At 36.9% G+C, this 25,592-nt stretch overlaps 2 protein-coding genes and 1 non-coding gene across 13 annotated transcripts in view; 1 reads left to right on the top strand and 2 right to left on the bottom strand.

The window, feature by feature from the left end:
* Positions 1 to 1,020: 1,020 nt before the first annotated feature.
* The window catches only part of LOC6645216 (adenylate cyclase, terminal-differentiation specific), a 28,265-nt gene continuing 3,693 nt past the window's right edge, over positions 1,021 to 25,592 (top strand). For 4 of the 11 annotated variants that reach the window (XM_023177323.2, XM_023177324.2, XM_023177325.2 and 1 more), the window contains exons 1-6: positions 1,021 to 1,168; positions 11,479 to 11,656; positions 11,732 to 12,125; positions 18,273 to 18,367; positions 18,640 to 21,690; positions 25,350 to 25,522. In XM_023177323.2, the coding sequence (XP_023033091.1) occupies positions 12,007 to 12,125; positions 18,273 to 18,367; positions 18,640 to 21,690; positions 25,350 to 25,522 (3,438 nt within the window). In that variant the 5' untranslated portion in view covers positions 1,021 to 1,168; positions 11,479 to 11,656; positions 11,732 to 12,006. Of the gene's footprint in view, positions 1,169 to 11,478; positions 11,657 to 11,731; positions 12,126 to 13,292; positions 13,554 to 18,272; positions 18,368 to 18,639; positions 21,691 to 24,133; positions 24,599 to 25,349; positions 25,523 to 25,592 lie in introns of those variants that run through there. The other 7 variants (XM_023177321.2, XM_023177320.2, XM_023177317.2 and 4 more) reach the window with 5 other exon arrangements.
* On the bottom strand, positions 16,510 to 16,582 carry Trnar-ucg. Its single transcript has one exon. It is a non-coding gene; the product is annotated as a tRNA-Arg (tRNA).
* On the bottom strand, positions 17,047 to 17,735 carry LOC26529296 (probable insulin-like peptide 5). The gene is made up of 2 exons (XM_015177839.3): positions 17,456 to 17,735; positions 17,047 to 17,380 (listed from the first exon to the last, which is right to left on the bottom strand). Exons 1-2 carry the CDS (start codon positions 17,643 to 17,645, stop codon positions 17,160 to 17,162), a joined length of 411 nt encoding a protein of 136 aa, XP_015033325.3. The 5' UTR covers positions 17,646 to 17,735; the 3' UTR covers positions 17,047 to 17,159.

Raw genomic sequence — 25,592 nt, 5'->3', positions numbered from 1 at the left:
GCTTATTTTTAAAACAATTTTAATGTTTTTATTTTTTTTTTTTGAAATATTTAATCTATGTACACGCTCGGATGCTAATTAAGTTGTTAAAATTACCTTGAATACTAATGAAATGCAATAAAGACCAGAGGGAGAGAGGGAGAAAGAGAGAAGGAGAGCGTTAGAGAGATGGATGGGTCAGAGGAGCCCCAATTTTTGTAGTGTAGGGTATGGAAAATAGCTTTCCAAAAAATAATCCAAAAATAAATTTTCAATATTTAGAAAAACATGAATATAAATACCACCATAGAACACATAGGTGAAGAAATAGTAGGTATCCTTACATATATGCATACATATGTATATACATACATACATACACAGAGCTCAATATAGAATCGTTGTTTTGTAGTTAATTAGGTGGTCCAACACACACACACACACACACACACGCATAGAGTCACTAGTGTGCGTTTGTTGTGTGTAAATGTGCTGAATATTTATCACTTTTTTGTTGTTGTGGTTGTTTTTGGTTTTGTTTTTGTTCTTTTTTCACTTAGAGGTTGTATGTACATATAAAAATACGTGATTAGCCAGCCGGACGGACTAATTTATAAGTAGTTTATGTGAGTGGGCGTGGTGCTTGGCATAGATAGATAGAGGCAGCAGCAGCGGATTGAAGGCGGTAACTTTTGCGGGGGCAGTGCTTGGGATTCGGATTCGAATTCGGATTCGCTTTGGGGTCTAGCCCATCATCATCTTTATCATCATCATCATCATCATCATCATAGGTAGGTACTACTTATATATGAGTGAATGTTTCTTTGCCAGTGTGTTGTGTGTGTGTGTGTGTGTGCGTGTGTCATCGTTTTTCCATTTTCCATGAAAAAAACAGATGAAACGAAATAAAGAACAGCAAACAAGAGCAGAACACAGCAACTTTCGCTGCTGCTTTTGCGAACTTTTCGATGAAAACGACTTACGGCTAGTGTTGAGAGCATTCGAGCAGCGAGTAACAATAATAATTCGCACCGCGAACGTGGTCACCACATCACAGCAGCAGCATCCAAGCACCACACGCAGAACCAGAACCACCAAAAACATCAGAATCAGCATCAGCATCAGCATCAGCTCCGAGGCTGTCAGAGGTCCGAATCCGGATATATTCCTTGTCGTATTCGTAGTGCAGGTGTGAAAAGCAATCTCAGCCCCTCCCCCTCCTCAGACCCATCACATTATTCTTCCCCTCCACCCATCTCTGGCTCTCTCGTACTCCAATACACTTACACTTTCTGTATCTGTGTGTATGTGCAGTGACGTCGTGTAATTGCAACGGGCAAAAGTGGACAAAGTGAAAAATATGTCACCGAAAACAAAAATGCATTTAGTTTGGTTTTTTTTTCTTAATTTTTTTTTCAGTTTACAAAACTATTAAGTTAATATTAGAGTTTATACTACTAATATCCTTTAGTTAAAGGGAACGGATTGAAATCCATTTCGCTTGTTCTCCAATTTGTCAGAATTTAATTAAATAAAGTGTGCATACAAAAAACAATACAGAACAGAAAGGAAAAAAAAGTTATGACCAAGGGAAAATCATCAATACAATTTTCACACAAACAACAACAACCGAATTATCCTCAACTTTTTCCCCTCTCACTGTCAGACACCACAGGACATTGCACACATACACGACACACACACACACAAACACACACACACACACACAGGCAGAAAGACTGAGACCCACAAAGGCAAAAGCTAATTAGCATTTAAAGCACAATTAAAAAGTAAAATGAAGCCAAAAACGACTGGCAAATGAAATCAACTTAAACCGAAACAAAAAACCAACAACAAAAGGAATAAATAAAGCAAACAAAAAAAAAACAACCAAATACATACGTAAAAAGGCGACAAAAAAAAAAAAAACAAACCAAAATGAAAGAGAATAATAAAAGAAATTCGTGGTTGCAACAATTAAATGTCATTTTGTGCGTATTTCTGTCCCCAAGTTTCCCGATTTTTACTTGGACTCTTTGCTATTTTTGTGTGCAACAGCAAAAACAGAAGAAAAAACCCCAAAACAAAATAAAAAATGAAATAAGTAAAAACAAAAACTTTAATAAAAAAAAAAAATTAGTGTTCTATTCGTTGTGTTTCGTTGCCCGTTAGAAATGCTGTCGCGGACGTGGATCAACAAAAAACAAGAAAAATATAACCAAAAGCAAAGAATAAAAAAAGAAAAACTAAAACTCAAAAATAGAATATTTGAGACATGGATGTGTGGCGAATGCTACAGTTTAAGTGCTGTAATAGTCGACGAGGCCAAAACCAAAAAACCAGACCAGACCAGGCCAAAACAGAATAGGACAGAACAGAATAGAACCGAACTGAAAAGGCCAGGCCAGTTGCTTTGCAGCTCATAAGATAGGGGGAAACAATCTATATAGATACAAATGTATCTATCTGTCTATCTATCTTTCACTGACTCTGTCTCGCTGAATCGTTCAGCGTTTCTATGAGTGTGTCGACAAAACTCTCTCTTATGAACAAATATTTTGCCTTTTGCTTTTCTCTCGCACCAAAAAAAAACTACTTTAAGTGTTGCTGTTGTTATTGTTGTTGCTGTTGACAGGGTGTTTATATAGAGATTGGCATAAATATTGGTAAAACATCGTTCTAAATTACAGTGGCATGCCATATAAAAAGGCTTGGATGACAAATGACAAATGAAATGCGTCAGCAGCAGCATCATGACAAAGATATATATTTTTCATACATGTATAAAGCTATATAGCAAGCGACTATATATTCAAAATCATTCATTCAATTATAGACCACAACTCACAGGTGTTGTTCAGCATTGAGATAGTGATTTAGCAGCATTTCTATTTTATTGTCTTTTCCCTTAGCCCCTACCCCTCCTCATGAACTTTCCCCTAAGCCCAGTGTTCCGCATTCGTTTTGCTTTCTTGAGGGATTGCCAAAAAAAAAAAAAAGAAAAACCAGACAAAATTTTAATCAAACATTTTTCAAGATGGAATATAATTTTATAAAGATTTCATATTTTTTCTTTCTTTCTTTTTTCTTTCGCGTTTTTTTTTTCGCTCATCTTTTAATTAGGCTATAAAAGTCAAACTCTTGGTCCCTCTGCAAAATGAATGTAATTTATGCGGAAAATAAGGCAAATATGCCATAAAGCTAGGGACATAAGAGTAGGTAGAAAATAAATGGACAAAGATTTAGTAAATAAGATATAAAAGGGATAAAGATTGGATTGATGAAAACAAAAAAAAAAAAAAAACAAATGATAAGAATAATAAAAAACACAAAGTGCAAAATGAAGAGTAATAAGGCGCCCAGGGAGAAAACGTGAACAACTATTAAGAAATGTTTTAAAGTTTTAGAACAAATTAAGTAAGTGAAGCAACTAATTAAATAAACTATTTCAATTAATTCATATCAAATGTACATACATATAAGTATGTATGAGTAAATAGAATAATAGATTTATATACTTTTCACATGCTGGATATCTCTCTCCCTCCCACTTACATCTGGAAGAAGGAAACTAAAACTTGATTTGCATATAAAGTTTAAACTATAAACCAGACGATTCCATGTAACTACATATTGGGATATCTAGGTGTTAATACAGAAAGACGGAGGAACAGAGAGAATACTTCTTTCTACCTGTTACATATATTTTGGCGACTTTGATATACCATTTCATCGTATGGATGTAAACAATCAAACAAATTATGTTTACAAGTCAGGACAATTCGTTAATTGATGGAAAAGCTGAATTCCAAAGGTTTTTTTTTCAAAATTAATATATGTTGTTAAACAATTGTTGTATTTATTACAACATTCAATTCAAATAGTTCCAACTGATGGAAACATTGCCAGCATTTTTTGTCAATCATGTAATTCAATTTTATTGTTTACTTTATGGTAAACAGTGGGGGGAATTTCTCCCCCCCCCTAAAGTATGCAATAAACAGCCTAAGAATTCCATTTTTTACACATTAAACATTAACAATTTGGTAATGTACTGCATTCAAATAACAAGGCATGCAAAAAGTTGAGCAATTTTTTGTAAAACAATGAATGAATTTCCAGCATACTTTAGGTTGTGAAATTCCCTTATTTTGCATTTCCTCTAAATTTGCCTATGCTGGTAAATACATTGATGAAAATATATAAATTATGATTGAATTACATTGCCGCATATATGTATATAGATTGGTGTTGGGCTAAACGACTCATGTTGATGGACGATTTCAATAACTCTGTTGCTTCCTTACTCACTATCACTATCTCATTTGATCAGTCGAAACTGACTTTATTGTTTTCTAAGGTCCCTGCACAGTTCTTATAGTCTTGTAAAAAGGATGAATTAATGGTATTCGAAAGATTCTAGTGATTAAAGCATCACCAACTATAGATAGAGCTTCCAAATCTATATTGTCAATTATTTTAAAATTAAGATTAATTAGATATAGTTTTTAGATTGTTTCAATTAAGAGTGGCCAGTGACTTTAGTTCATGTACGTATCTAAAGAAACCAGAGGGCCGGAGCTAACTTCGACCGTGTCAAAGTTTGTATACCCTTGCAACTTATTTGGTAACTTTTTCCTTACCTATAGCCATCAAAGTGGAAAAACGTTTAAGCTTAAAGGGCTAATGTGTCCGAAAGAACGGCCTACAATCTTAGTATAGGAAATAACTAAGATATTGATGAAAGTCACTGTTTTCCACCGATCGTTCCTATGGGAGCTATATGATATAGTAACCCGATCCGGCTGAATCCGAGATATACAACGGCTGCAGTATATACAAGCCTACATGCAAAATTTCAGCTCTGTAGCTCTTTCGGTCTAGGAGGAGTTTGCGTTGATCCAGACGGACGGACGGACGGACGGACGGACATGGCGATTTGAACTCGTGTCGTCGTGCTGATCAGGAATATATATACTTTATATGGTCGGAGATGCTTCCTTCTATGCGTTGCACACTTTTGACCAAAATTAATATACCCTTTTTTCAAGGGTATAAAAAGTTGTCATCGATTTTTTTTTGCAGTGTGAGAAAAACTGAATGTCTACCTTAATGAACAAACGAGTCAGTGAGTTGCTAAGTTACAAAAGTGAGTGAGTCAAAAAGGTTTAGAAACTATGTTGACAAACCTACTGCAAAAAGACTTTTCAATTTTGACACTCACTCACATGCAATCCAACATCAGGGCATATATGTATGTACATATACATAGGTTCTGAATACCCAACGCAAGTCTTCAATTAGCTCGATTTCAGTAGGCTAAAATGCAACTTGATGCTAGTGAGGCAATGAAGTTTATCATGGCCTTTGATGAACTACTAACTCAGGTCCTGACCATTATTAGGACTTGTTTTTCAAATTTCTGATCTCACATTTGACAAAACCTTACCTAATTGCCATCAAAAGGACCGAAAATTCCTTTCATTGTTCTGACCATTCAGTGATGGGGAATCTTTTGATTGCATTTTTGGCCCAGCAATGCACTTTTTATTGACCGCCAGTGTAAGCATTGGCCATTGCTCCCCAAATGACACGCACTCACGCATACATATGTATAGGCTTGTATGTATGTAGATTTTCTCTTTATTTATATGAATACACTATATTCCTCTATGGCTATTCCTATTCCTATGGCACATTCCCATTTCCACTCCCGTTCCCATTGCCTGTATGTATTTCTGTGTTGTTCTTCATCTCTGAAGATGTGAAAATGTAGACGCTAATGAAAAAAAAAAATGAAAACACAAAAAAGCCAGCAAAAATGAGCAGCGACCAAAATGAAAATGAAACGAGAAAGAAAAAGAAAACTATGCGTGATCATTGCGTAAAGTTTTCATTCGTTTCAGTTTAGTTTTCAGTTCGCTTATGGTGCGCTTACAAAACGCCGGTTAGCTGACCGCGGAGCAAAAAAAAATTGTGACCAATGGGTTACGGGATACGGGATAGGGAATGTGATGGGATTTGTCTCTTCCTATCCCCCCCGATCCCCAGGTCGCGATCCCGTTTAATGTGTCCGCAACCGCATAATGCATTTTCGACTTTTGCACTTGCTGCAACTTTTGGTGCCATCAAATATATTGTTGAGTATTCCAACAATTGCGGATAAAGTGCAAATTGCATCGAGTGGGCGTGGTCAGTGGGTGGTTTACGAACAAACTTCTTTTTTTTGTTTTTTTTTTTTTTTTTGTTTTGTCAATTTGGCGGCATTACATTTGGATTTAAGCAGCGCCAAATTGTAATAGACGGTAAGCACACACACCCAGCAAACAAACACACACACACACGCACCCCAATTGTCCACAAATGAATAAATTTATTGATGGCTAAATGTGTTTACGAATTAGTGTATGTGTATGTATGTATTTGCCACCCACTCGAATAAGAAATAACTAAATTGAAATTTTATACTTGTATACATATGTGATATAAAATACTATATTGAAGGTACATAAACAATACAAAGAGCAATACCAAAGAAGAGGAATTGTTTGTTAACAATTAAAGCAAAGCACTGGCAGCCAAATGCCTGGCAAACATTAAGGCAAGCGTAAAGCACATTCTCTCTTAGCCCGTACCACATATAGATTCATCCATAGAAAAATATACATATATACAGACGCATATAGACGCAGATATACAATTTTATGAAATTGTTGCAAATTGCACCTGATTCTGATATGTACAAACTCACACACGCACACATACACATACATATCGGGTGCATGCATATGTATGTCTGTTGTATTTCTGTAGCCATGGATTGAATTTGTCTATATGAAATTCCGAAAAGCTACAGCCACAATTATAAATACTCAGTTCTAAAGCTCACTATGTGGCGCCACACACACGCAACGATGCCGCTGCCTATAATTTGGCCATTGTCGTGGCAAATAAAACACATGGTGACAGAAATTAGTAGTAGTAGCAGTTCAATTTTCCCTCTCATCGTTGATTCTGCATTTTGGGCAAAAATGAAAACAAACCAAACACAGGGCACAGTCTGCGACTTGCATTTCAATTGGGTTTTGCTTCACAATCTATAATTATGTCCATGAAGTTTTTTGAATCAAATTCGTTTTTAATTAGTTAACTTAATTTATTGCTAATTAATTATATAAAACAAGTCACTATGCTGCATTTTCCACACAAATTATTCAATTCGTTAGCAAACTGAGGGGGGGAAAAAAAAGATGAAAAAATCTCATTTCATTTGGCACTTAATTCGATGAATATTGATATATTTATGCAATATTTTCAACACACACACACTGAAAGTGTTGATCCTTTTTTGATTCCCTGTAACAACAGGAATACGAGTGAGTGTCTATGTGTGTAAAGTGTATGAAAAGGAGGATGAACTCTAGCAAAAACTCATAAATTAACTCGTAACGTACAAAATCTGTCAAATCATTAGCCCAGAAACCAAATAATCGGTATATAAAAAGATTTCACTTAATTACAAATAGAGAACGGCATGTCTCCTAAGGATTGTTTGGACGTTTTGGCTACACCCATGCGTAACAGATATGTGCATATTGTCTACGTGCCTGTGACCCGCCCACATCAGGCGACGCCCATGTTCTGCTCTCTGTGCTCTGTTTTTTTGTTGATACATACAACGATTTTTCTTCCACATATATGTATGTATGTATGTGTGTACATTTTTTTGTTTGTTTTTTGCGCTGGCTGCTTTTTTATGCAAATTCTCTTACAATTCATGTGTTAAGTACACTGAATGCGGCACGCACGCACCTGTCCATGTATGAGTGAGCTCTTGTGTGTGTGTGTGTGTGTGTAAAACTTTAATTGGGACATCCAAGTGCCGAGTATTTTGTAGTGGCTGCTGATGTTGCCGGCTTTCCCTGCTCTTTTTATATGCCATTTTCATAATATTTTATTAAATGCTGATTAATTTCTGTCTCGACTTCCGTTGCCATTTGCCGCTGTTGCTGCTGTTGGCAAGCGTTGCCTGCTTTTAGGCGCCATTTGCAACAGCTGCAATGGCAGCTGCATGCGGCTCAATTAAAACGCATAAAATTGCCAACAAACACTAAGAATTTCAAGTGTCTGGCCAAAGCTAAGCATTTTATTACATTCTCTGCTCTTTGGTAGCCGCAATTTCCGCCCCTACCACCCATCAGCATCCTGCCATACTACTCAAGCAATAATTATTTTTATAACTTTTACTTCCTTCTGTGAGAAGCAACTGCAACAATTTAAGCCAAATGAAAATCTATGTACATACATACATATATACATACATAAAAAAAAAGAAACATTGAACATTCGTATATAGCAGTTACAGGGGGCGGGCCAAAGGGAAACCCTCCATTTTCATTAAGTAAATTCAAATTATGATATAGATAAAAATAAAGATAGAGAGAAATAGAGATAGCAATAGAGAATGAATGAATCTTAAGCTCTTTGTGGTCAGATTTTTCAAAAGCTAATAGCTCTTCAGCCAACAGTCAAAGGTTAAGACTGTCTTTTCTATTATCAGCTTATTCTTATCTATTTCTTGCCATCGTTCCTGGGCGGATATGAATCCTATTTCGTGTTAATTATCATTATCATATTTGAATATGTTTTATTGTACAAAGCAATCTCCGCAATTACAGTGTTTAATCTTAAACAATCTATGAGTCTATCCATCTATGTATTCGCCTGTGTTTATATATTTATGCTGTTGCCATGAGATAGACAAAGACAGTCCAAGAACAGAGATAGACGCACACAAGGAGACAGAGATGGAATGAGCATCAGTGGCAGAGGCAGAAATGACGCAAATCTCTGTATAATACCATTTGCTCACAGTTGCTAATTTTATTTAAGGTGACACACAAGGCGGGAATTCAAATTTTTGAATCTGCATATGCCAAGTAAAAGAGACGGGGTCGACGTAGAAGTGCAGAAAAAGAAAGATAGAGAGAGCGAGAGAGAGAGCGAGATCCATAGACTGTATCTATGTCTCTAACTGTGTGTGTCTATGTCTTTGTGTGTGTTTGTGGAAAATATTAGTATTAGAATAGGAAAACTGAGCATATTTCAATATACCATTCACCAACGACAGCAGCAGCAGAAGCAGCCACAGCAAAAACAACAACATTTCTTTCTATTTTTAACTAGAAACAAAAACAACAACAAAAAAAGAAAACTAATACAACAAAAATTAGGGAAAATAAAAGATGAACAAATTTAACACATAAAAAAAAATACAAAATAATAATAATATTTTCATTTTGGTATTGCCAAAAAGGCGCTCCTCGAATTAGTTTGAGATACATTTTTAAATGTGACAGTAGTGAGTGTCCGAGGCATTGGAAAAATGAATTTGACTTTAATATATAATATATAGATATACCAGACAATATATAGAAAGCAGATACGCATACAAATTAAGATGCAGATACAAAAACGTTGAGGGTCTACGACAAAATATGAAACGAATAGAACATTTTCATTTTCCTTTTTTTTTTTTATTTGTAATTTGTTAGCAGCAGCTGTAAGAATAAACAAAATAATTAGAAATTGTATATATACAAATGTGTATGTGTGTGAGAGAGATAAGACTACGTTCTCTATACATAATATATATATATATATATATATAACATATATATTCATATATGTATTATTGTGCTGCACAAGTGGGACAAATCAAGACTTCCAGTCAAAATAAGTTTATATATATACATACATATGTACATATATACCTAACTATTGCTGACATTGAAGCATTTATTTTGGCCTGGAAATATTTGAATGCTCTTTGGATTGAAAACATTTGGACCACTTTGTGATTTTATGACAGCAGACACAACAATTTACTTCAAATTATGAAAAGAAAGACACAAACACAAAAACAATCATTTGGAAATGATTTTTTATGTCAATTTTATGTGTATATGTATGTACATATGACAGAATTAATAGAAATGGCAATCACCTTTAATCTCATTTAAATATTATTAATTAGTTTTAGTGCGGCTTAAATTTTAATTTTTTATTCAATAGTTAATATATCTCAGGGCTGTTATCGCATCCGATTACATATGATTTTGCCGGAGTCGGATTTAAAATATGTTCTCGCTTTTAAATCAGGGTACCAATCTGTAGAATAACAAGTAGTTGACAAAATTCAATTATCCTTTTATTTATTTCTTTAGATCACACCATTCAAATATTTTGCACAATTTTTTAGTACATTGGGAACAATTTTAAGCATTAATTTAAATTAATTTAACTTCATAAAAATATTTTTAAAAGTCAATCCAAAAAATTTAAGTAAACTAAGCCTAAACATTTAAAATTTTGATTTTATTTTATATTAATTCGTGTTCATTTTCTCAAATAAGAAAATAAAAATGAGGAAAAACTATATTTAGAGTTTTCATATTCTTAATAATTTGAACTTAAGTAGGATTTAGTGGAAGACGACTCAATTTGTTGACTATATACATACATATATATGTATACTATATGTCTATACCTTATATTTGTTTCCTTCCGACTTTGATACATACTTGTGTATATCTTTCAGAGATTACTTTTTATAACTATTCTCAGAGATCTTTAGCTTTTGCTGGCTCAAAAACTATTGAATATTTAATAAATTCTGAAAAGTGTCCTATCACAAAAAGGAAACACGGATAAAAAAAAATATATATCACATACTATATAATCTCTTCAATTTAAATCAAGTTGTTAGTTATTATCAATAATAAAAGTTCAACAAGTGTAATGTGATTTGGACATTCGAATTAATTTGGTTTCTCTACATTTTTTTGTTGAAATCATAGACAATAAATCGAACATAAAGTTGACCATTTAATTTATGCAAAATGGCGAATATGATTGATTGTATTTTCGGATCGCCTCCATATATCATCCAGCTGTCATAGCAAACGATCGACCTTTTTTCCCCCAAGAGTCAACCAGTTTCACTCTAGTGATTGATGAAAAATATCTAGAGCGAAAAACAAAATATACCAAACAGACGCAAAAGAAACATTTTGGAATGATACAATAAAAAAAAAAAGTTCTATGGCATTTTTTGTGTCAGTTTGTTTTTTTTTTGGTTTTCCACGATTTGGCACTAAAAAAGAGAGCAAAACTAGTCAAGGAAATATGTGAGAAAAGCAACAGGAAGCTGAGATCTAAGCATAGTTGTTTTATGGTCCTTTTAATCCTTAATCCACGCTTAGGAAATAATGAAATATTTTTAGCTTACACCTTTTTTGTTTCTGTAACAGACAAAAACAAAAAATCTTCACTTGAAACGAAAATGCAATTAAGCGAATTTCTACTTGTTTTGTACTTGAAATAGCATTAAGTTGAAAACTTTCTAATTGACTATGATTATGAACATTGTGGGTCATTTGCACTTATTTGGCTTTATTCTTTATCCTTCTTTATCCCTATTTTCCATTTTAATTACAGAACGAACAACGACCGACGATTAACGATTAAAATTAAGCGTAACAGCAAACTATTTCATACTGAAGTTGGGGGAAGTGTTTAGAATATATATACATACATATTTTTTTGTGTACCTCAGCCGTCAGCAACAGCAACTGCAACAACAACAAAAGCAACTTTAATAACTGGCCTAAGTCTTGTAAAAAACAAAAAAAAAAAAAACGAAAATATTTTTATATATTTTTTATCAAGCACATTTTCGAAACTTTTAAAGACAGTCGACAACGACGACGAGAAAAAGGAGACGAGCAAAGTCGAGTCGAGTCGAGCAAACCAGTGAGAATCAGGAAAGTAAAGGCAACGAAAGGAAAGCAAAGTAAAGGAACTCAAGTTTCTTCCAGTCGAGCAAACAGGCGAAACACACACAAAGTCAATCCTCGTCGAAAGAGAAGGGAGAGAGTAAAGTGAAGCCAGCCAGGAAGACAAGCCAAAGCTAAAGCCAAAGTCAAACAGCAGCATCAACAGCAACAACAACAAGCAACAGACGAAATGGCCGCAGTACAACGAAAACTGGTGCACAAGCAATTCAACTCGCCCATGGGCCTTTACTCCCAGGAGAATGTAAAGGCCACGTTGAATCGCGAACTGAAGGCCTTCGGTGGCGAGGGGTAAGTGAAATGAAAATGATTATACATTTAAATGCATAATTTTATAGAATTGCGCGAAAGTGAAAAGATGAAAAAGCTCTATGTAGATGAAAGGAAAAGTCTGTCTCCTATGTCTGTGTATGGATAATATGGAAAGGGGTGCCAAAAGTAGTTAGCATTGGCAACGACTATCAAAAGATATTCCATCTAATATCTAATAACTGTGGGCTACTATAGCTATACCTATAGCCATGGCTGTGTATATGTGATATAGCTGTTGCTTCTGCTTCTGTAGTGCACAGGTGCAAACAAAGGTATTTGCATGAAAAGACATTAATATACACAGTATATAAAGTAGATAATGATGATGAACCAAATGCTAATGATGATGATGATGATGATGATGGTGATGGTGAGAATGATAATGATAATGTTGTAGTAGTAGCAAGGTAAGGATGGCGCCATCGTCTTGTATACGATGGGGAGGTTTGGGGCAGACCAGAGCAGAATAGACCACACCAGGGCAGAGCAGAGCAAAGCTAAAGCTCACTTTGTGCACTGCAGCGCGACGGCGACGCTGACAGAGCTGCTGCGTGGCGTCGCTTCGTTTTGTTGCCGTTTCGATGTTAATTTGTATCCCACAACTACATATGCATCTCTCTCTAAATACATATATGTATACCTGGGCATACATATCTCTTTTTGCAGCCAGCACAATTAATTTCACTAACGTTTAATTGTAATTACCCCAAAAGCTACAACAAGCGACGCTACAACGACGCGTATCTTAAAGATGCTTTGGACTTGAAAGTTTATTTGTAGCTGTTGCCGTTGCCGTTGCCGTTGTCGTTGTCGTTGTTGCTGCTGTCGCCACCAAAATGGCAAGAGCAAACTAGCAACAACATTATCTTGGCATTGTTGTTTGCAATTGTTGTTTAAATAAACCGGCCTAGCCCCCACTTAACCCCTTCTGCCATCTATGGTAGTGTTTGTTGGTGGTGGTGCTGGTGATGCCATTGCTGTTGCTCCTCAGTCCGGCGATGAAATGAAACTTAAAGTAGCTTTCAGTTTTTCGGTGACTATGCGTGCGACAAAACGTATGCAGCCTGCAATTTAATTACCAAAAATACAAAATACTCTCCTGCACTCCAAATAAAACAAACAAAAAGCCCAAAACAAAACAACAACAATAACAACAGAAAAGAAGGCCAAAAACGCAGTTGTTAGAGACAAAGTTGAAACGAACGCGTTCGCGTGTGTGCGTAAATTTTAACGTAAAACTTTGCCAAACACTTTCCAGCTGCTGCCAGGCTGCCAGGCTGCTTGAACTACTTGCAACTGCCACCGCGATTGCATCTATTCGACGACTGTTGCTGTTGCAGCAGCTGCCCCCTACTCCGACTTTGACTCCCCCTTCGCCGCCGCCGGTATCAACAGCCTATACAAAATGTACGTTAAATTTTGTTGTGATTTTTTTCTTGTGTTTTATATAATCGAAAATTTAAGTAAACCATTATGTCGAGTCGATTAATGACTCATACGCAACACGTTGATCCCAATTTTTTGTTGGGTTTTTTTTTTGTTCTGTTCTTTTTGGTTTGTGCTTAGTTGGTTCGAAATGAAATACAACAAGAACAATGTCAACAAAACAAAGGTGCAGGCGCCTAGCCAAGAGTTGTGATGCATCTTTTGAATGTTTGCCCAAATGCAAGAAATTTTGCACCTATGACTCATCGCATGGGAGTGCTAGCTATCTAGCTAGCTAGCTAGTTTGACTAACTAATTAATCACACTTCAACTATCACCAAATAAAATGAAGGCTAAAGCAAAACTACAATAACAACAAAACCACACACACACAATAAAACAAAAAAAAAACGATTGCGAAACTAGGAAGTGATTTCAATTTTACCATAATTGGTGGCAAAAACAATTGAAAGCCGTTCGTTTCCGTTTTTGGCCAACATCAGGAAATTTCGACAACCCCACCTCCACCCCCACCCCAATTCGGGTATTATTTTTTCAATTTAGTTAGTTATTTTATTATATTTTGTTTGCTGTTTGTGTATTTTGTGTTTGCAAAATTGATGGCAAGTAATTTGACAAACCAATTTTCTATGCATTTGTCCAAATATAATATTTGCTTAATTTCCAAATAACGTCAAAAAATCAAATAAAATTGCGTTTTAAACAATCGAATTTAATTGTTCAAAAAGTTTTTTAATTGAGAAAAAAGGAAGCTGTCAATTTGTAATCCGCTTCATGCCGAACTTGTCATGCTCTTTCCCATAGATGGCATAGAAGGCAACTCCGAAATAGAAAATATATAATATTTACCCCAATTATAAAACCTACAATGGATTGATTAAATCACTTATATGATCAATCTAATCTTAATTTAAAATAATAAATATATATCAGTTAAAATCGAGTTGCAGTTAAATACATTTTTTTGGTTTTTTTAACATAAAATATAATGCTAATCTAAATCGGTCTACTGTATCATACATATATGTAACTCCCAAAATAATAGGCAATGGAGAATACAGAACACATTAGATTAACTATACTGTCTTATATGTTCCTTGGTTTACATTTCCTGCAATAAAAAGAAGTTAAAAACAAATAAGTGATACACACATATAACTATTCCCACACACATTCGTTCATTCCCAGTTAAAAATGCTAGAAAGTTGAATTGGAGTGTTAGTATTTAGAGCACGTTACGTTTTTGGTTTATTGAAAATTCTTGGGCATGGTGTACGAAATGTAAGTAGACTGTAGAAAAAATATATATATTCTTATTTCGAATAAGTTCTTAATAAAACATGTACCTTATACGATCAGACAGTTTTCCTTCTGTCGAATATACCATCTCACCCTCTAGGTTCGGCAGCTTGTCTATATAGTGCCAGTTTAAAATATAGTATACCACATGTTAGATAAGCTTTGGCTTTGAAAACTATGCTTTAAGTTTCATCTCTTCTTCTAGTTATATTCTCAACTTGTTTTAGTGTTCAATTTTGGCACGATCATTAATAGATGTTTCAAGCTGTTAAGTATTAATTTTTAAAACCATCGCGTTAAAAGTAACGAAGTTATTAACAAAAGTCACTTTTTTCGACCGATCGTTCCTATTAGGGCTATATGATATAGTCCCGCGATCTTGATAGAATTTGGCACAGTCATTTATAGGTATACCTTCATGACAATAGATTAGAAAACAACGAAGTTATTAAGAAAAGTCACTGTTCGTGACTTTGCCATTTGTATGGGAGCTATATGATATAGTAGTTCGATCCCGCTGAATCCGAGTTATTTAAGCCTAAAAGCAATTTCAGCTGTGCAGCTATTCCGGTCTAGGAGGAGTTTGCGTCGATTCAGACGGACGGACGGACATGCGGACATGGCTTTATGAACTCTTTTCGTTGTGCTCATCAAGAATATATATACTTTATATGGTCGGAAATGCTTCCCTCTATGCGATGCACACTTCTGACCAAAATTAATATACCCTTTTTGCAAGGGTATAAAAACACCATATACATATATATATACATATACATGTATGTAGATATTGCGACCCCCTAGCCGATTTGGTCTTACAATTAAACAATTATATGAAGGAAAAAAACAGCGTTATCTTGTATTAGATAAAGATATTCACACAAAAGTGTTAATAATTTTAATGGAACTGAGCCATTTAGTAAGTTGTTAAGTAAATCGACCTTTTCTCACAGATTCAATGCGGCTAAATACGTACCTTCTCAAAAGGAGGGAATGAGATCATCTCTGATTAGTTATTTAGTCTCTTAACTAAAAATTAAAATTTATAGTGCAAATGTGCATTTTAGGCATTTTGATTTGAAACAAGACAAACAAAGAAGAAGTATCGGAGAGGGGTTAAAGAAATTCTAGCGGAACAACCCGCAGACATGAGAAATGTTATATTTTGTGACGCGTTCTCCCTGCCTCTCTCTCGTTCTCCGCTGATGCGGCTGGCTGCTGGCTCCCTATATAATCGAGCAAAAACCACTGCAATAGACCGAGAATAGAGCAAAATGTAGGTAAATTGCCATGCAGGTAAACGAAACCGACAAACGAAACCAACGGCAATTATTGTGCTGCAGCAAATATTGTGCAGCTCGTGGAGGAATGCGAACAGAAACTCATCCACCATCTATCTACCATTCACCACCACCAAAATCCTCTTTGTTCTCTTCCGTAAACTGAAACTTGGACAGTTTGGAATTGCATTTCAGCGGCTTCAAGGGCAAATACAGCCGCAGCTGCAAAAATTTCAAAAAATTTAATTTAATTGAAGATAATAAATAAAATAGAATAACTATAAAATATATATTAAAACATAAATAAGAAAAAATATAAAAAAAAAAGATTTTCTTTTCGACCGTGACAGGATTCGAACCTGCAATCTTCGGATCCGAAGTCCGACGCCTTATCCATTAGGCCACACGGTCATATGTGCTTCATGAGAATTTTTTAGTAGTTTAAAGAGCTCATTTCTCTGGAGAGGGTTTTGCAATCAATTGAATTCTTTCTTTCATTCCCTTTTATGTACTTATACCCTTGCAAAGAGAGTGTCGAGTTTGTGATAAGAAATAGCATGACATACGAAAATGTCCCAAGCCCATAATGATCCAATTAACAGGCTAAGGAAGCTAAAAAAAAATAAAATAATAAAATAATTGAAAAAAAGTTTTTTTTTTGGCTTATGAAGGAATTATGATTCTTTGAGATGTTAGGTGGCGCCAGTGTGTCAAAAATTGCGAACTAAGAGTATATCCAAGTCGGCAGGTAACTCAAGCTAAATTCAACTCAAAACCCACCGAAACAAATGAAAAGTGTACAAATTTTCATATACTTTTATATGTTTGAAAGGCAAAAAGCTTGTATATATGTAGGTAATAGTTTTAATAAACTGAAGTATCAACAAATTGTCAAGTTGTAGGGAGAATGTTTATAAGCAATTATGTGTGTAGACTGGGATAGCCAACTTCTTCTAAGAATCAGGAAACATTATCACCACTTATCCGATTACTGGCAATAGGCGCGCATTTCATTGAAAGTGCAAGACTTGTAACAACATTCGTCAACTATTCTTCTCATATTACGTCTGGTGGCCATCATAGAGTTGTAGGACTTGGGCTCTTGCCAGTTGTACTTGATGCCATCACGTGACTGTTGTCCATCAACAACAACATCATCATCCTCGTCCCCAGCATCATTTTGTAGCTCCACATAGTCGAAGACATTCACTGCAAAAGGGGCACAAAACGCATTTTGTTGTTGGTTTTTTGGCCAATAAAAATTTGCTTCAGAAAAGTACTTACAAAAACTACGCTTGTGCGGTGTATACGAACGAAATCCACCTGGACATGCCAAAGCCATTGTCTCGGATAGCCTGGAGCCGCAGATTTTTACTTGCCGCTTACTGGGCATTGCCTGTGTGGCATTGTAGAGAGCCAACAGGAGCAGCAACATTGAGACCAGCATCAATTTGGATGAGTTGAAGTTGGCCATTTTACATATACTATACTATTAGGGTATGCTTATGGGAATTGCTTCTGCTTCTACTACTGCTGCTGCTGGAACAGACGACAAGTTGCCAGTTAAGATGCTGCACAGGATGTGATGTTGCACTGAGACCCGGCAGCGTCTTTTATATCACAAACTTCTCATCTACTGCTTGTCAAAGTCGATTAACCTCGCCACTTTTGGGTCAATGTGGGACGAGGTGTATCTTTGTGTGTGTGTTTGCACGTAATTTTCAATGCCATGCCTCACCCAAAAGGATGCTTATTCTAATAATAATTTATGCCCATGACATGATTTTAGGTGGTAGTTCCCAAACCGTTCCAATTAAAAACGAAAGAGAGATAATTAAGCAGCAAAAGACATGGGACTCAGGATATGAAAATTTAAAAGTTCTTAAGAAAATTCACTAACAGTTGAAAATGGGAAATGATTTTGTCTTTTAGGAAAAGTCTTATTTACATATTTGTTGAAAGTCAATATGGGGGGCATTTAGATTTTGGGTAGTGACAAGGGCAATTGAATTGTATTTAAGAAAGTTTTCCAAATTTTCGGCTCTCAGCCGTTGCATTTGTAGATTATGTTTTGTAATATTTCTATTTTTCTATCTTTTAGGATTGAAGTGGATGACCAAATTTCAAAGCCCCTAAATCTGGCCAATTCGGCCGTTCTCCGTGCCGTCGAGGAGGAGGAGCAGCAAGTCAAATGCGGTAAGTTGTGATTTCTTAACCAAGTTTTGTCTTTCCGTCTTAGTCTCTTTCATCCCAAAAGAAGACAGAAAAACAACATAAAATTGTAAAAAAAGACACAAGAATACACATTGTTAGAACATTCAACAAAATACAGCCAAATTACACATTCAGTTTCACTTTTAGCCATATTTGTAATGTGTCCTGTTGAGATGATAACTTGTTTGTCTTCGGTATGCTATGAATAATTATTTGCATTTGCTTAATTTTAATTGCTTAATCAATTGTCAAAGATTTTTATGCAAACAAAAGGCAGAGTCGTTCACGGCAACGTGAAGGCGATGCCCAGCATCCACACCATGCCCTGCATCAGCAGCTATTGGATCAGATAAAGACCCAGTATCTCAGCCATCAACAGGACATTACCATTGACAGGGATACGGTGCTCAAAATCAATCGTATGGCCACGAAAAGAAGTCTACTAAAGCGAGATCACAGCTGGCCACCATTGGAGGCTGAAACTTCAAACGGAAATGTAACCAATTCCAATCCCAATACCAGTCAGCCCAATCCAATGCACAGCATTGAGTTATTACGGGAGAAATTCAATAGTCCAACACGAATTGTAGAGCCTACTGCCAAGCAAGTGAGAGAGCAACGCCAGCGTGAAGGACGTCCAACAGCAACAGCAACAACACCTAACACCGCATCCATGAAGAGTGTGGATCATATTTTCCATCCAACGCCAATGGCGAAAGGATTCTCTGCACCAGAGACAAGGGCGGCTGATGTGGATTTGGGTTTAGTGGCACCGCGATGCGAGTATTACGAGCAATTGGCACAAAAACGACCAGGAACACCACCCACACTGACCACGCCTACACCCTATCGGCCACGGCCCAAGCGTCAGTCGTACTCCCTGGATCGTGGACGTAGCAGAAAACGTGCTGTGGCATTGGGGAATGGGGCTCCCGAGTTGCCACCACCAAAACCGCGACCAGCCCGTCCGAAAGTGCAACGACGATGCATTAAATTGGCCACCGAACTGAAAATCTCCTATGACAACGATGGCAACGATAGCAACGATGAGGAGCAGCCCAAGGTTGATGTTGACTTGGAGGCCATACCGTTGCCACCAACACCAACACCAGCAGCTGCCGCTGCCAGCCCCAAATCACTCGAGACACCGCCGGGCGAGAGATTGCCAAAAAAAGTTCCCTCGACAACAATAATTGACAGCCTGGCAGTTAAGAAGCAGCAGCAGATGGCTCTGGCTTTGGCCCACTCTGGTGGTGGGGCCACTGCTCGAATTATACCAGTTCGCGTTGAAACGTCGTCCGATCCCGGCCAACAACTCAGTGCTCAGCAAATTTATGACGAGGCCTGCAACTATTTGCAGGATCAGGAGCAGGAGATGTCAAATGCACAGGATATGGCGAATGCAACCTTTGTGAGTGCCGCCAGTGGCATTAAGTTGCAGCAACCGGGAGCTAAAAGTATACCCACTCCGCCGCCATTGCCACCGCCACCGTCACCGCCACAACATCAGCCATTGCCACAGATGAGGGCTAAATCCACTGCCACCGACGATGTATCCCGTCGGCAAGGACGAATCTATAGCCAATCTAAATGTGAAACGGAAACGGCTAAGGAGAAACAGCATGAGGCTCATGTGGAGATTGCCCAACTTGAGGCAAAATATGCACATATACAGCAATCCATAGCCGAGCATCTGCGTCAGATTGATGCTTATATGGAGAATGCCAAGAATGCATTGCAGCGAAGTGTTCAGAGTACACCCACAAGCACACCAACACCGCCATCAGTCGCAGCAGCAGCCGGAGCACCTCCACCTCCACCGCCACCTCCAACCCCACCTCAATCAACAGCAGCAGCAGCAGCAGCAACAGAAACTCCGAAACCTTTGACCAAAGCAAATAACGAATTATGGGACATGTTCGCCTCACGACAGTCACCCATTTTGGCTGTGGAAAGTCCCCTTCAGGCAATACTACGACAAATTTATTGCCGAGCAGGTGGCCTAACTGGCGGAGTCTGTAAACAAGAACAGACGAATATATCGGACATGGTAAGTGAACAGGTCTCTGTGGCCGAAAACGTGCCAATTGTGGAACGAGCCCTGGAGGATCTGCATCGTATTGCCGTGGCATTGGACGATGCTTCGGTATTGCACGTAGAGCACAAGACGACGCCAGCTGCCGATGAGGCACAGCACGTAGTTATTGAAGAAGAATTGGATGAGGATAACAAGAATGCCCCAATAGATGTGGAATACAGACATGTGTCCGATGTAATTGCAAACTACGAGCAATTGTCCACAGGCAAGAGCACATTGACACCTCGCCTCGACACAGAGGAGATGCCCGAGAAACAGGAACCACAATCCGAAGGCGAACACAAACACGAAGCTGCCGGCGAAGCCGAAGGCGAATCTGAATCCGAATCCTGCTCCCATGAGCCACACACTTGCTGTTCGATTTGTGGAGAGCTACGAAACTCACCCAATTGGTCGAAGCTAAGCAAGGCCGATCAATGGCGCATCGCCAATTTACGTAACGAATCGCTAGAGAACTACAAGGCCACCTATGAGATACGTAGTCCTTATATATCACGACAAATATCATGGGAGGAGACACAAACGGTTGCTCCGAAAACAGAAACACAAACTCCAACAGCTCAAAAAGCGCCATCGACTCCACCACCAGCTGACCAAAAGCGGGAGAAGATGCAACGTCAGCGTAGTTTTGTCGAGATTATAACGACACCAATTGAACCGTCAATAGACAATCTCGCATTATCCAATGATGCCATTCAATGGCAACGTAGTCGTTCGCCAAGTCCATTGCCATCACGCAAATATCCGGCTCCACTTATTGAAGCTCCACAACGTGCCAGTTCGCCGTTCGGTTTGAATCCTGTCCACCGTTCAAAATCTCCCACTGCGCCAGCAGAAAAGCTTGAAGCCAAATTCACACATATACCACAATTGGAGGGACAGAATATAGGTCTTCTGGTCCATACAGCCACCGAGCCCCTGCAGCAAAGTATGTCGGCGTCATCCTCAATGTTGGCAGGGCCAATCACGCCACGATCACTTACTAACCAGCCATCGCCATTCATATTTCCGAGCCTAAAGCAAAGTTGCATGGCCAAAGAGCAAGAGGAGGAGGAGGTGGAAGTGGAATCAGAGGTTGAAGTGGAGCGGCAACATCAATTTAAATCTTTAGCTTCTACCAATGAGGAACTGCAGCAATCTACACGAGAGTTTAACTTTAATCGTTCATTCGATAATGTATCACCGCGTCCTTATATTGCCATTGAAGGTGCGTGCGTGCGTGTGTATGTGTGTGTGTGTATCTGTGTGATGTCCTTTTTGTCAATGTCTCTGTGGGAAGATAATCAGAGCAGTATCAACAGTAACTTTAAGTTCAATATTTATCAAGTTTGTGTAAATGATCTTTAAGCAATTTCGATTTGCAATTTAAGGTTAAATATGTATTCTGGTATATTCTTTCAATAACTATCAAATATTAAGGGAAATTCGGATTATTGTTCCTTATCATTCCTGGCTTTAATCAAATTTTAATAAAGACCGTGGCCTCTGTCTTGAGCTATATTTAGCGAAAATCTGATTTGCACCTTAAGAAAGCCAGTTTCTTTTTGCAATAGACACAATTTTTCCTCAATATTCTTTGCAACTTCTTCTCAATCTCTTTTCAATCCGTTTGAATATCTACTCTGCAATACTAGAATTCCTCATGAAACTTATTCCGTATCGTTTTCAAACTTTAACAATAAAAGAGAAACGAAAAAAGCTCAATCGAAGCCAAGTAGCTAAACATTGTTAACAAAAGTTGAGAAACTTGTATTCGAATTTCATCCATATATATGTATATATGAATTTATTATCCATTTTTCTATTCCTAAATTTATTTTTCCCCCTTTTCACAATTTTCTTTCCCTACATTTATATGTCGGGACATCCTTTTACGAATTTACATACACTTTCTTTCAAAGTTCCTTAAAGAATGACTCCTTTTGTTTTGGCAAGTTATATAATATAGTTGTTTCTAGTCGAATGTATCTACTTTAAATTAGACAAAGAACCATACATATATTACAAAATTATAAATCGTTATTAAGATTAGAGATTTAGCATGAATACTTTTACAATTTGTTGCCATTTATTAGAAAAAAAATCATTTACATTGAGTTAATATGTTAGCATTTCTGATGTTCTTTTGACGTTTTGTTTTTGCCATCAGATTGCATTTGTTTCAAAGTGCTTAACAAGCGTTAACGCATCGAATTGACGATTTGAACCCAATATATATAAGTATATACATATGTACATATGTATACATAGGTATATATATTGTACAAATATATACTAAATGGTTGGCAGACACTTTATGCAGTTTAGTTTTATATGTAAAGATTTTTATTTTATTTTTATTTTATTTTTTTTGCAAATATTTTACAAGTTTTTCCTAATAATTTTAATGAGCCAAACTTTTGTCGTACACCTGTGAGAATACGTTTAAAAACAGATTTGTTTTAGTTGGCTCTAACAGGCGACAGTCATTTAAATTTAGCAAACTTTGTAGTCATCCCAGGCCATTTGAGTCATTAAACAAGCAAAAGATATATGTATGGATATATGTATGTGTGTGTGTGTCTGTATAGGATATATATATTAATACTAGATATATGCGATTTGGCGACAAGATGGATGGGAAACAGCTCGCCCACTTAATTTGTAGTGGTTTAGCATAGTGCTAATAACAATAACAATACGAATAATAATCGCAATATTCATATTCGTACTCGATATATACATACATATATGTATGACTAGGAAGGGTAGTGAATGCTTATTCATTATTATTATGTATGTATGTATGAACTCTTCTCGTATTGCGAGGCCTAATACAAAATATACAATAGTTTAGCAGACCGAATAATATGCCAAAGATACATTTTGTTCTTTTGCTTTTTTCAAGGTACTCACAAATCAAAAATCGAAGGTGTAAACAATGCCACGGACAGCCAAAAGAGCATATAGGCCAGATAGGCCACATAGATAGATAGATATACATACTTATGTATGTATGGATAGCAATTGCTATCGTCTCTGCCTTGGCTCATAGGCATCATTAGCAGCAATTTAATTTCACGTATTTAGCATGGGTGGGGGGGAGGTGGTCAGCTTCTGTGGCCTTCTTCAGACTTTACGTTAGCCACCTCACCACCATCACCACCCAACAACAACACCAATAACTTTTCACAAGTGTGAGTGTGTGTGTGTGTGTGTTCTTTTTGCAAATATTGTAGGCGAATGAGTGAGTGTATCACTGAATCTATATAGATGGATTGCGGGGGTTTGGGGTCTGAGTGTGAGTGCAAAGGGAGGGGCGGCAAATGGGGGGGTTGGGGTGGCAAATGAGCGAGTGAGTGTATGTGCTCACATATATTCGTTGAATTGACCATTTCGCCGCTGTTGGCCAACAATAATTTCCTTTGCATTTCTCTGGCTCATCACTTAGTAGCATACATCGAAGGCAAACATATCGCGCGGCCAACGCGAACGAAATAGAAAATAGATCAAATTCTTAGTTTTTTTAGCAACGTATTTTCATTTATTTAGTTTTTTAAATATCGATTCGAATTAAATTTAATAAAAACGCCTAAAACGAAACGCGCGTCCGACTTATTTGCCAACACCAATTAAAAGAAATTATATATACATATATATATTTTGTTGATTTTGCAAATATATATATATGAATTAATTATTTTTTTCTTGTTTCGAATTTGCAACGATTAATTTTGTGTGGTTCCCGAAAGCCGAAAATAAAAAAAAATTCAAGTTCATCAAAAAATCAATCGAATCAATTAATTGATCTACACTGCGCTGATTATATAACTAGTGTTTGTGAGAAAGCACCAACAACAACAACAACAACTAGAAGAAGAAGAGAAAATATTCGCACAGCCAAACTATATACACAGAGATACTTACCTACCTATATATCCTGATATTTTTTTAATATCTACATATATCTAAAGCAAGAAAAAAATTTGTTATATTTTTGTCGCTTTTTGGCTCCTATCATAAAGCTAAATACATTAGATATATATAAAGCATATATATTTGCATATAGTTTGGTTTGGCAATCATCATGGGCGCCCAGTGGAAGATCATTAACGCAAACTATAAAAATCTAGAGGGTAAACATACAGAATAAAAAGACAAGAAAAAAAAAACACACAAAAAATACGAAACAAAAAGAAATCAAAACTCAAACTCGTTGTAGTTGTTGTAGCAACATGTTGCTTGCAACATGGAAGAAAACAAAGTTGCCAATTTGAAATCGATGATGGGAGGAGGCAGGGACAGGGGTCAGTGGGCAGGGAGTTGTTGTATTTCAATCGTATGAGTAATGTCATTGAAAATGTGAAAAATTCTCTATTTGTTTTTGTTATTTTTTTTTTCACATTGTCTAAATTTAGCAGCAATGACAGGCAGCGTATGATCGAAATATATCACACACTCTTTTAAAGCCCGACCAATCCAATCCAACAACCTAACCACCTACCCACCCACCTACCCATCCATCCACCCACTAACCATCTATCTATCTCTCTATGCATCTATCTACACCATGAGGTGGCTAAAATGAAAAATTTAATTGGCTTAAATCATTTTCAAATTATTTTGTCTTGCATTTAGAGAAGAATGAATCCCAATTTGAGTCTATTGCACAGTGCCACAAGGCCAGATACGCCCACGTCTGGGCGCGTGTTGTTGGCCGCATTTTGTTGAATGTTTTCGTGTATAGTTTTTGTTTTCTTTTTTGTTTTTTCTATATCTCTGCTGAACAGCTGCTCGTTTGAGTGAATTGCATTTAATTGCGACAAATACTAATCTACATACATCTGTATGTGTGTTTTGTGTGTGTCTTCTTTCTCTCTTGACCAGGTTACAAGCGTGTTGCTTGGCCGCCAGCCTCGGAGGAGCGTATTATTCGTGAATTTACGCCCCAGCCGCAGTCTCAAAGCCCAGCTCCAGGCAGCGGTGGTTATTATCCCCAGCAACAGGCTGCAGCTGCAGTTCCAGTTGCCCCAGCAGCAACTGCTCCACCATCAGTTCAGGTAATTTGTGTTCTAAATTAAGTTCGAATTATTTGTATATATTTGTTTAGTCACAAGATTTTTGTATATA

Source organism: Drosophila willistoni (assembly GCF_018902025.1).
Source record: "Drosophila willistoni isolate 14030-0811.24 chromosome XR unlocalized genomic scaffold, UCI_dwil_1.1 Seg143, whole genome shotgun sequence".
Classification (NCBI taxonomy): Eukaryota; Metazoa; Arthropoda; class Insecta; order Diptera; family Drosophilidae; genus Drosophila; species Drosophila willistoni.
Note: the sequence above shows the minus strand (reverse complement) of the source record. Positions and strands in the feature narration are given on the sequence as shown.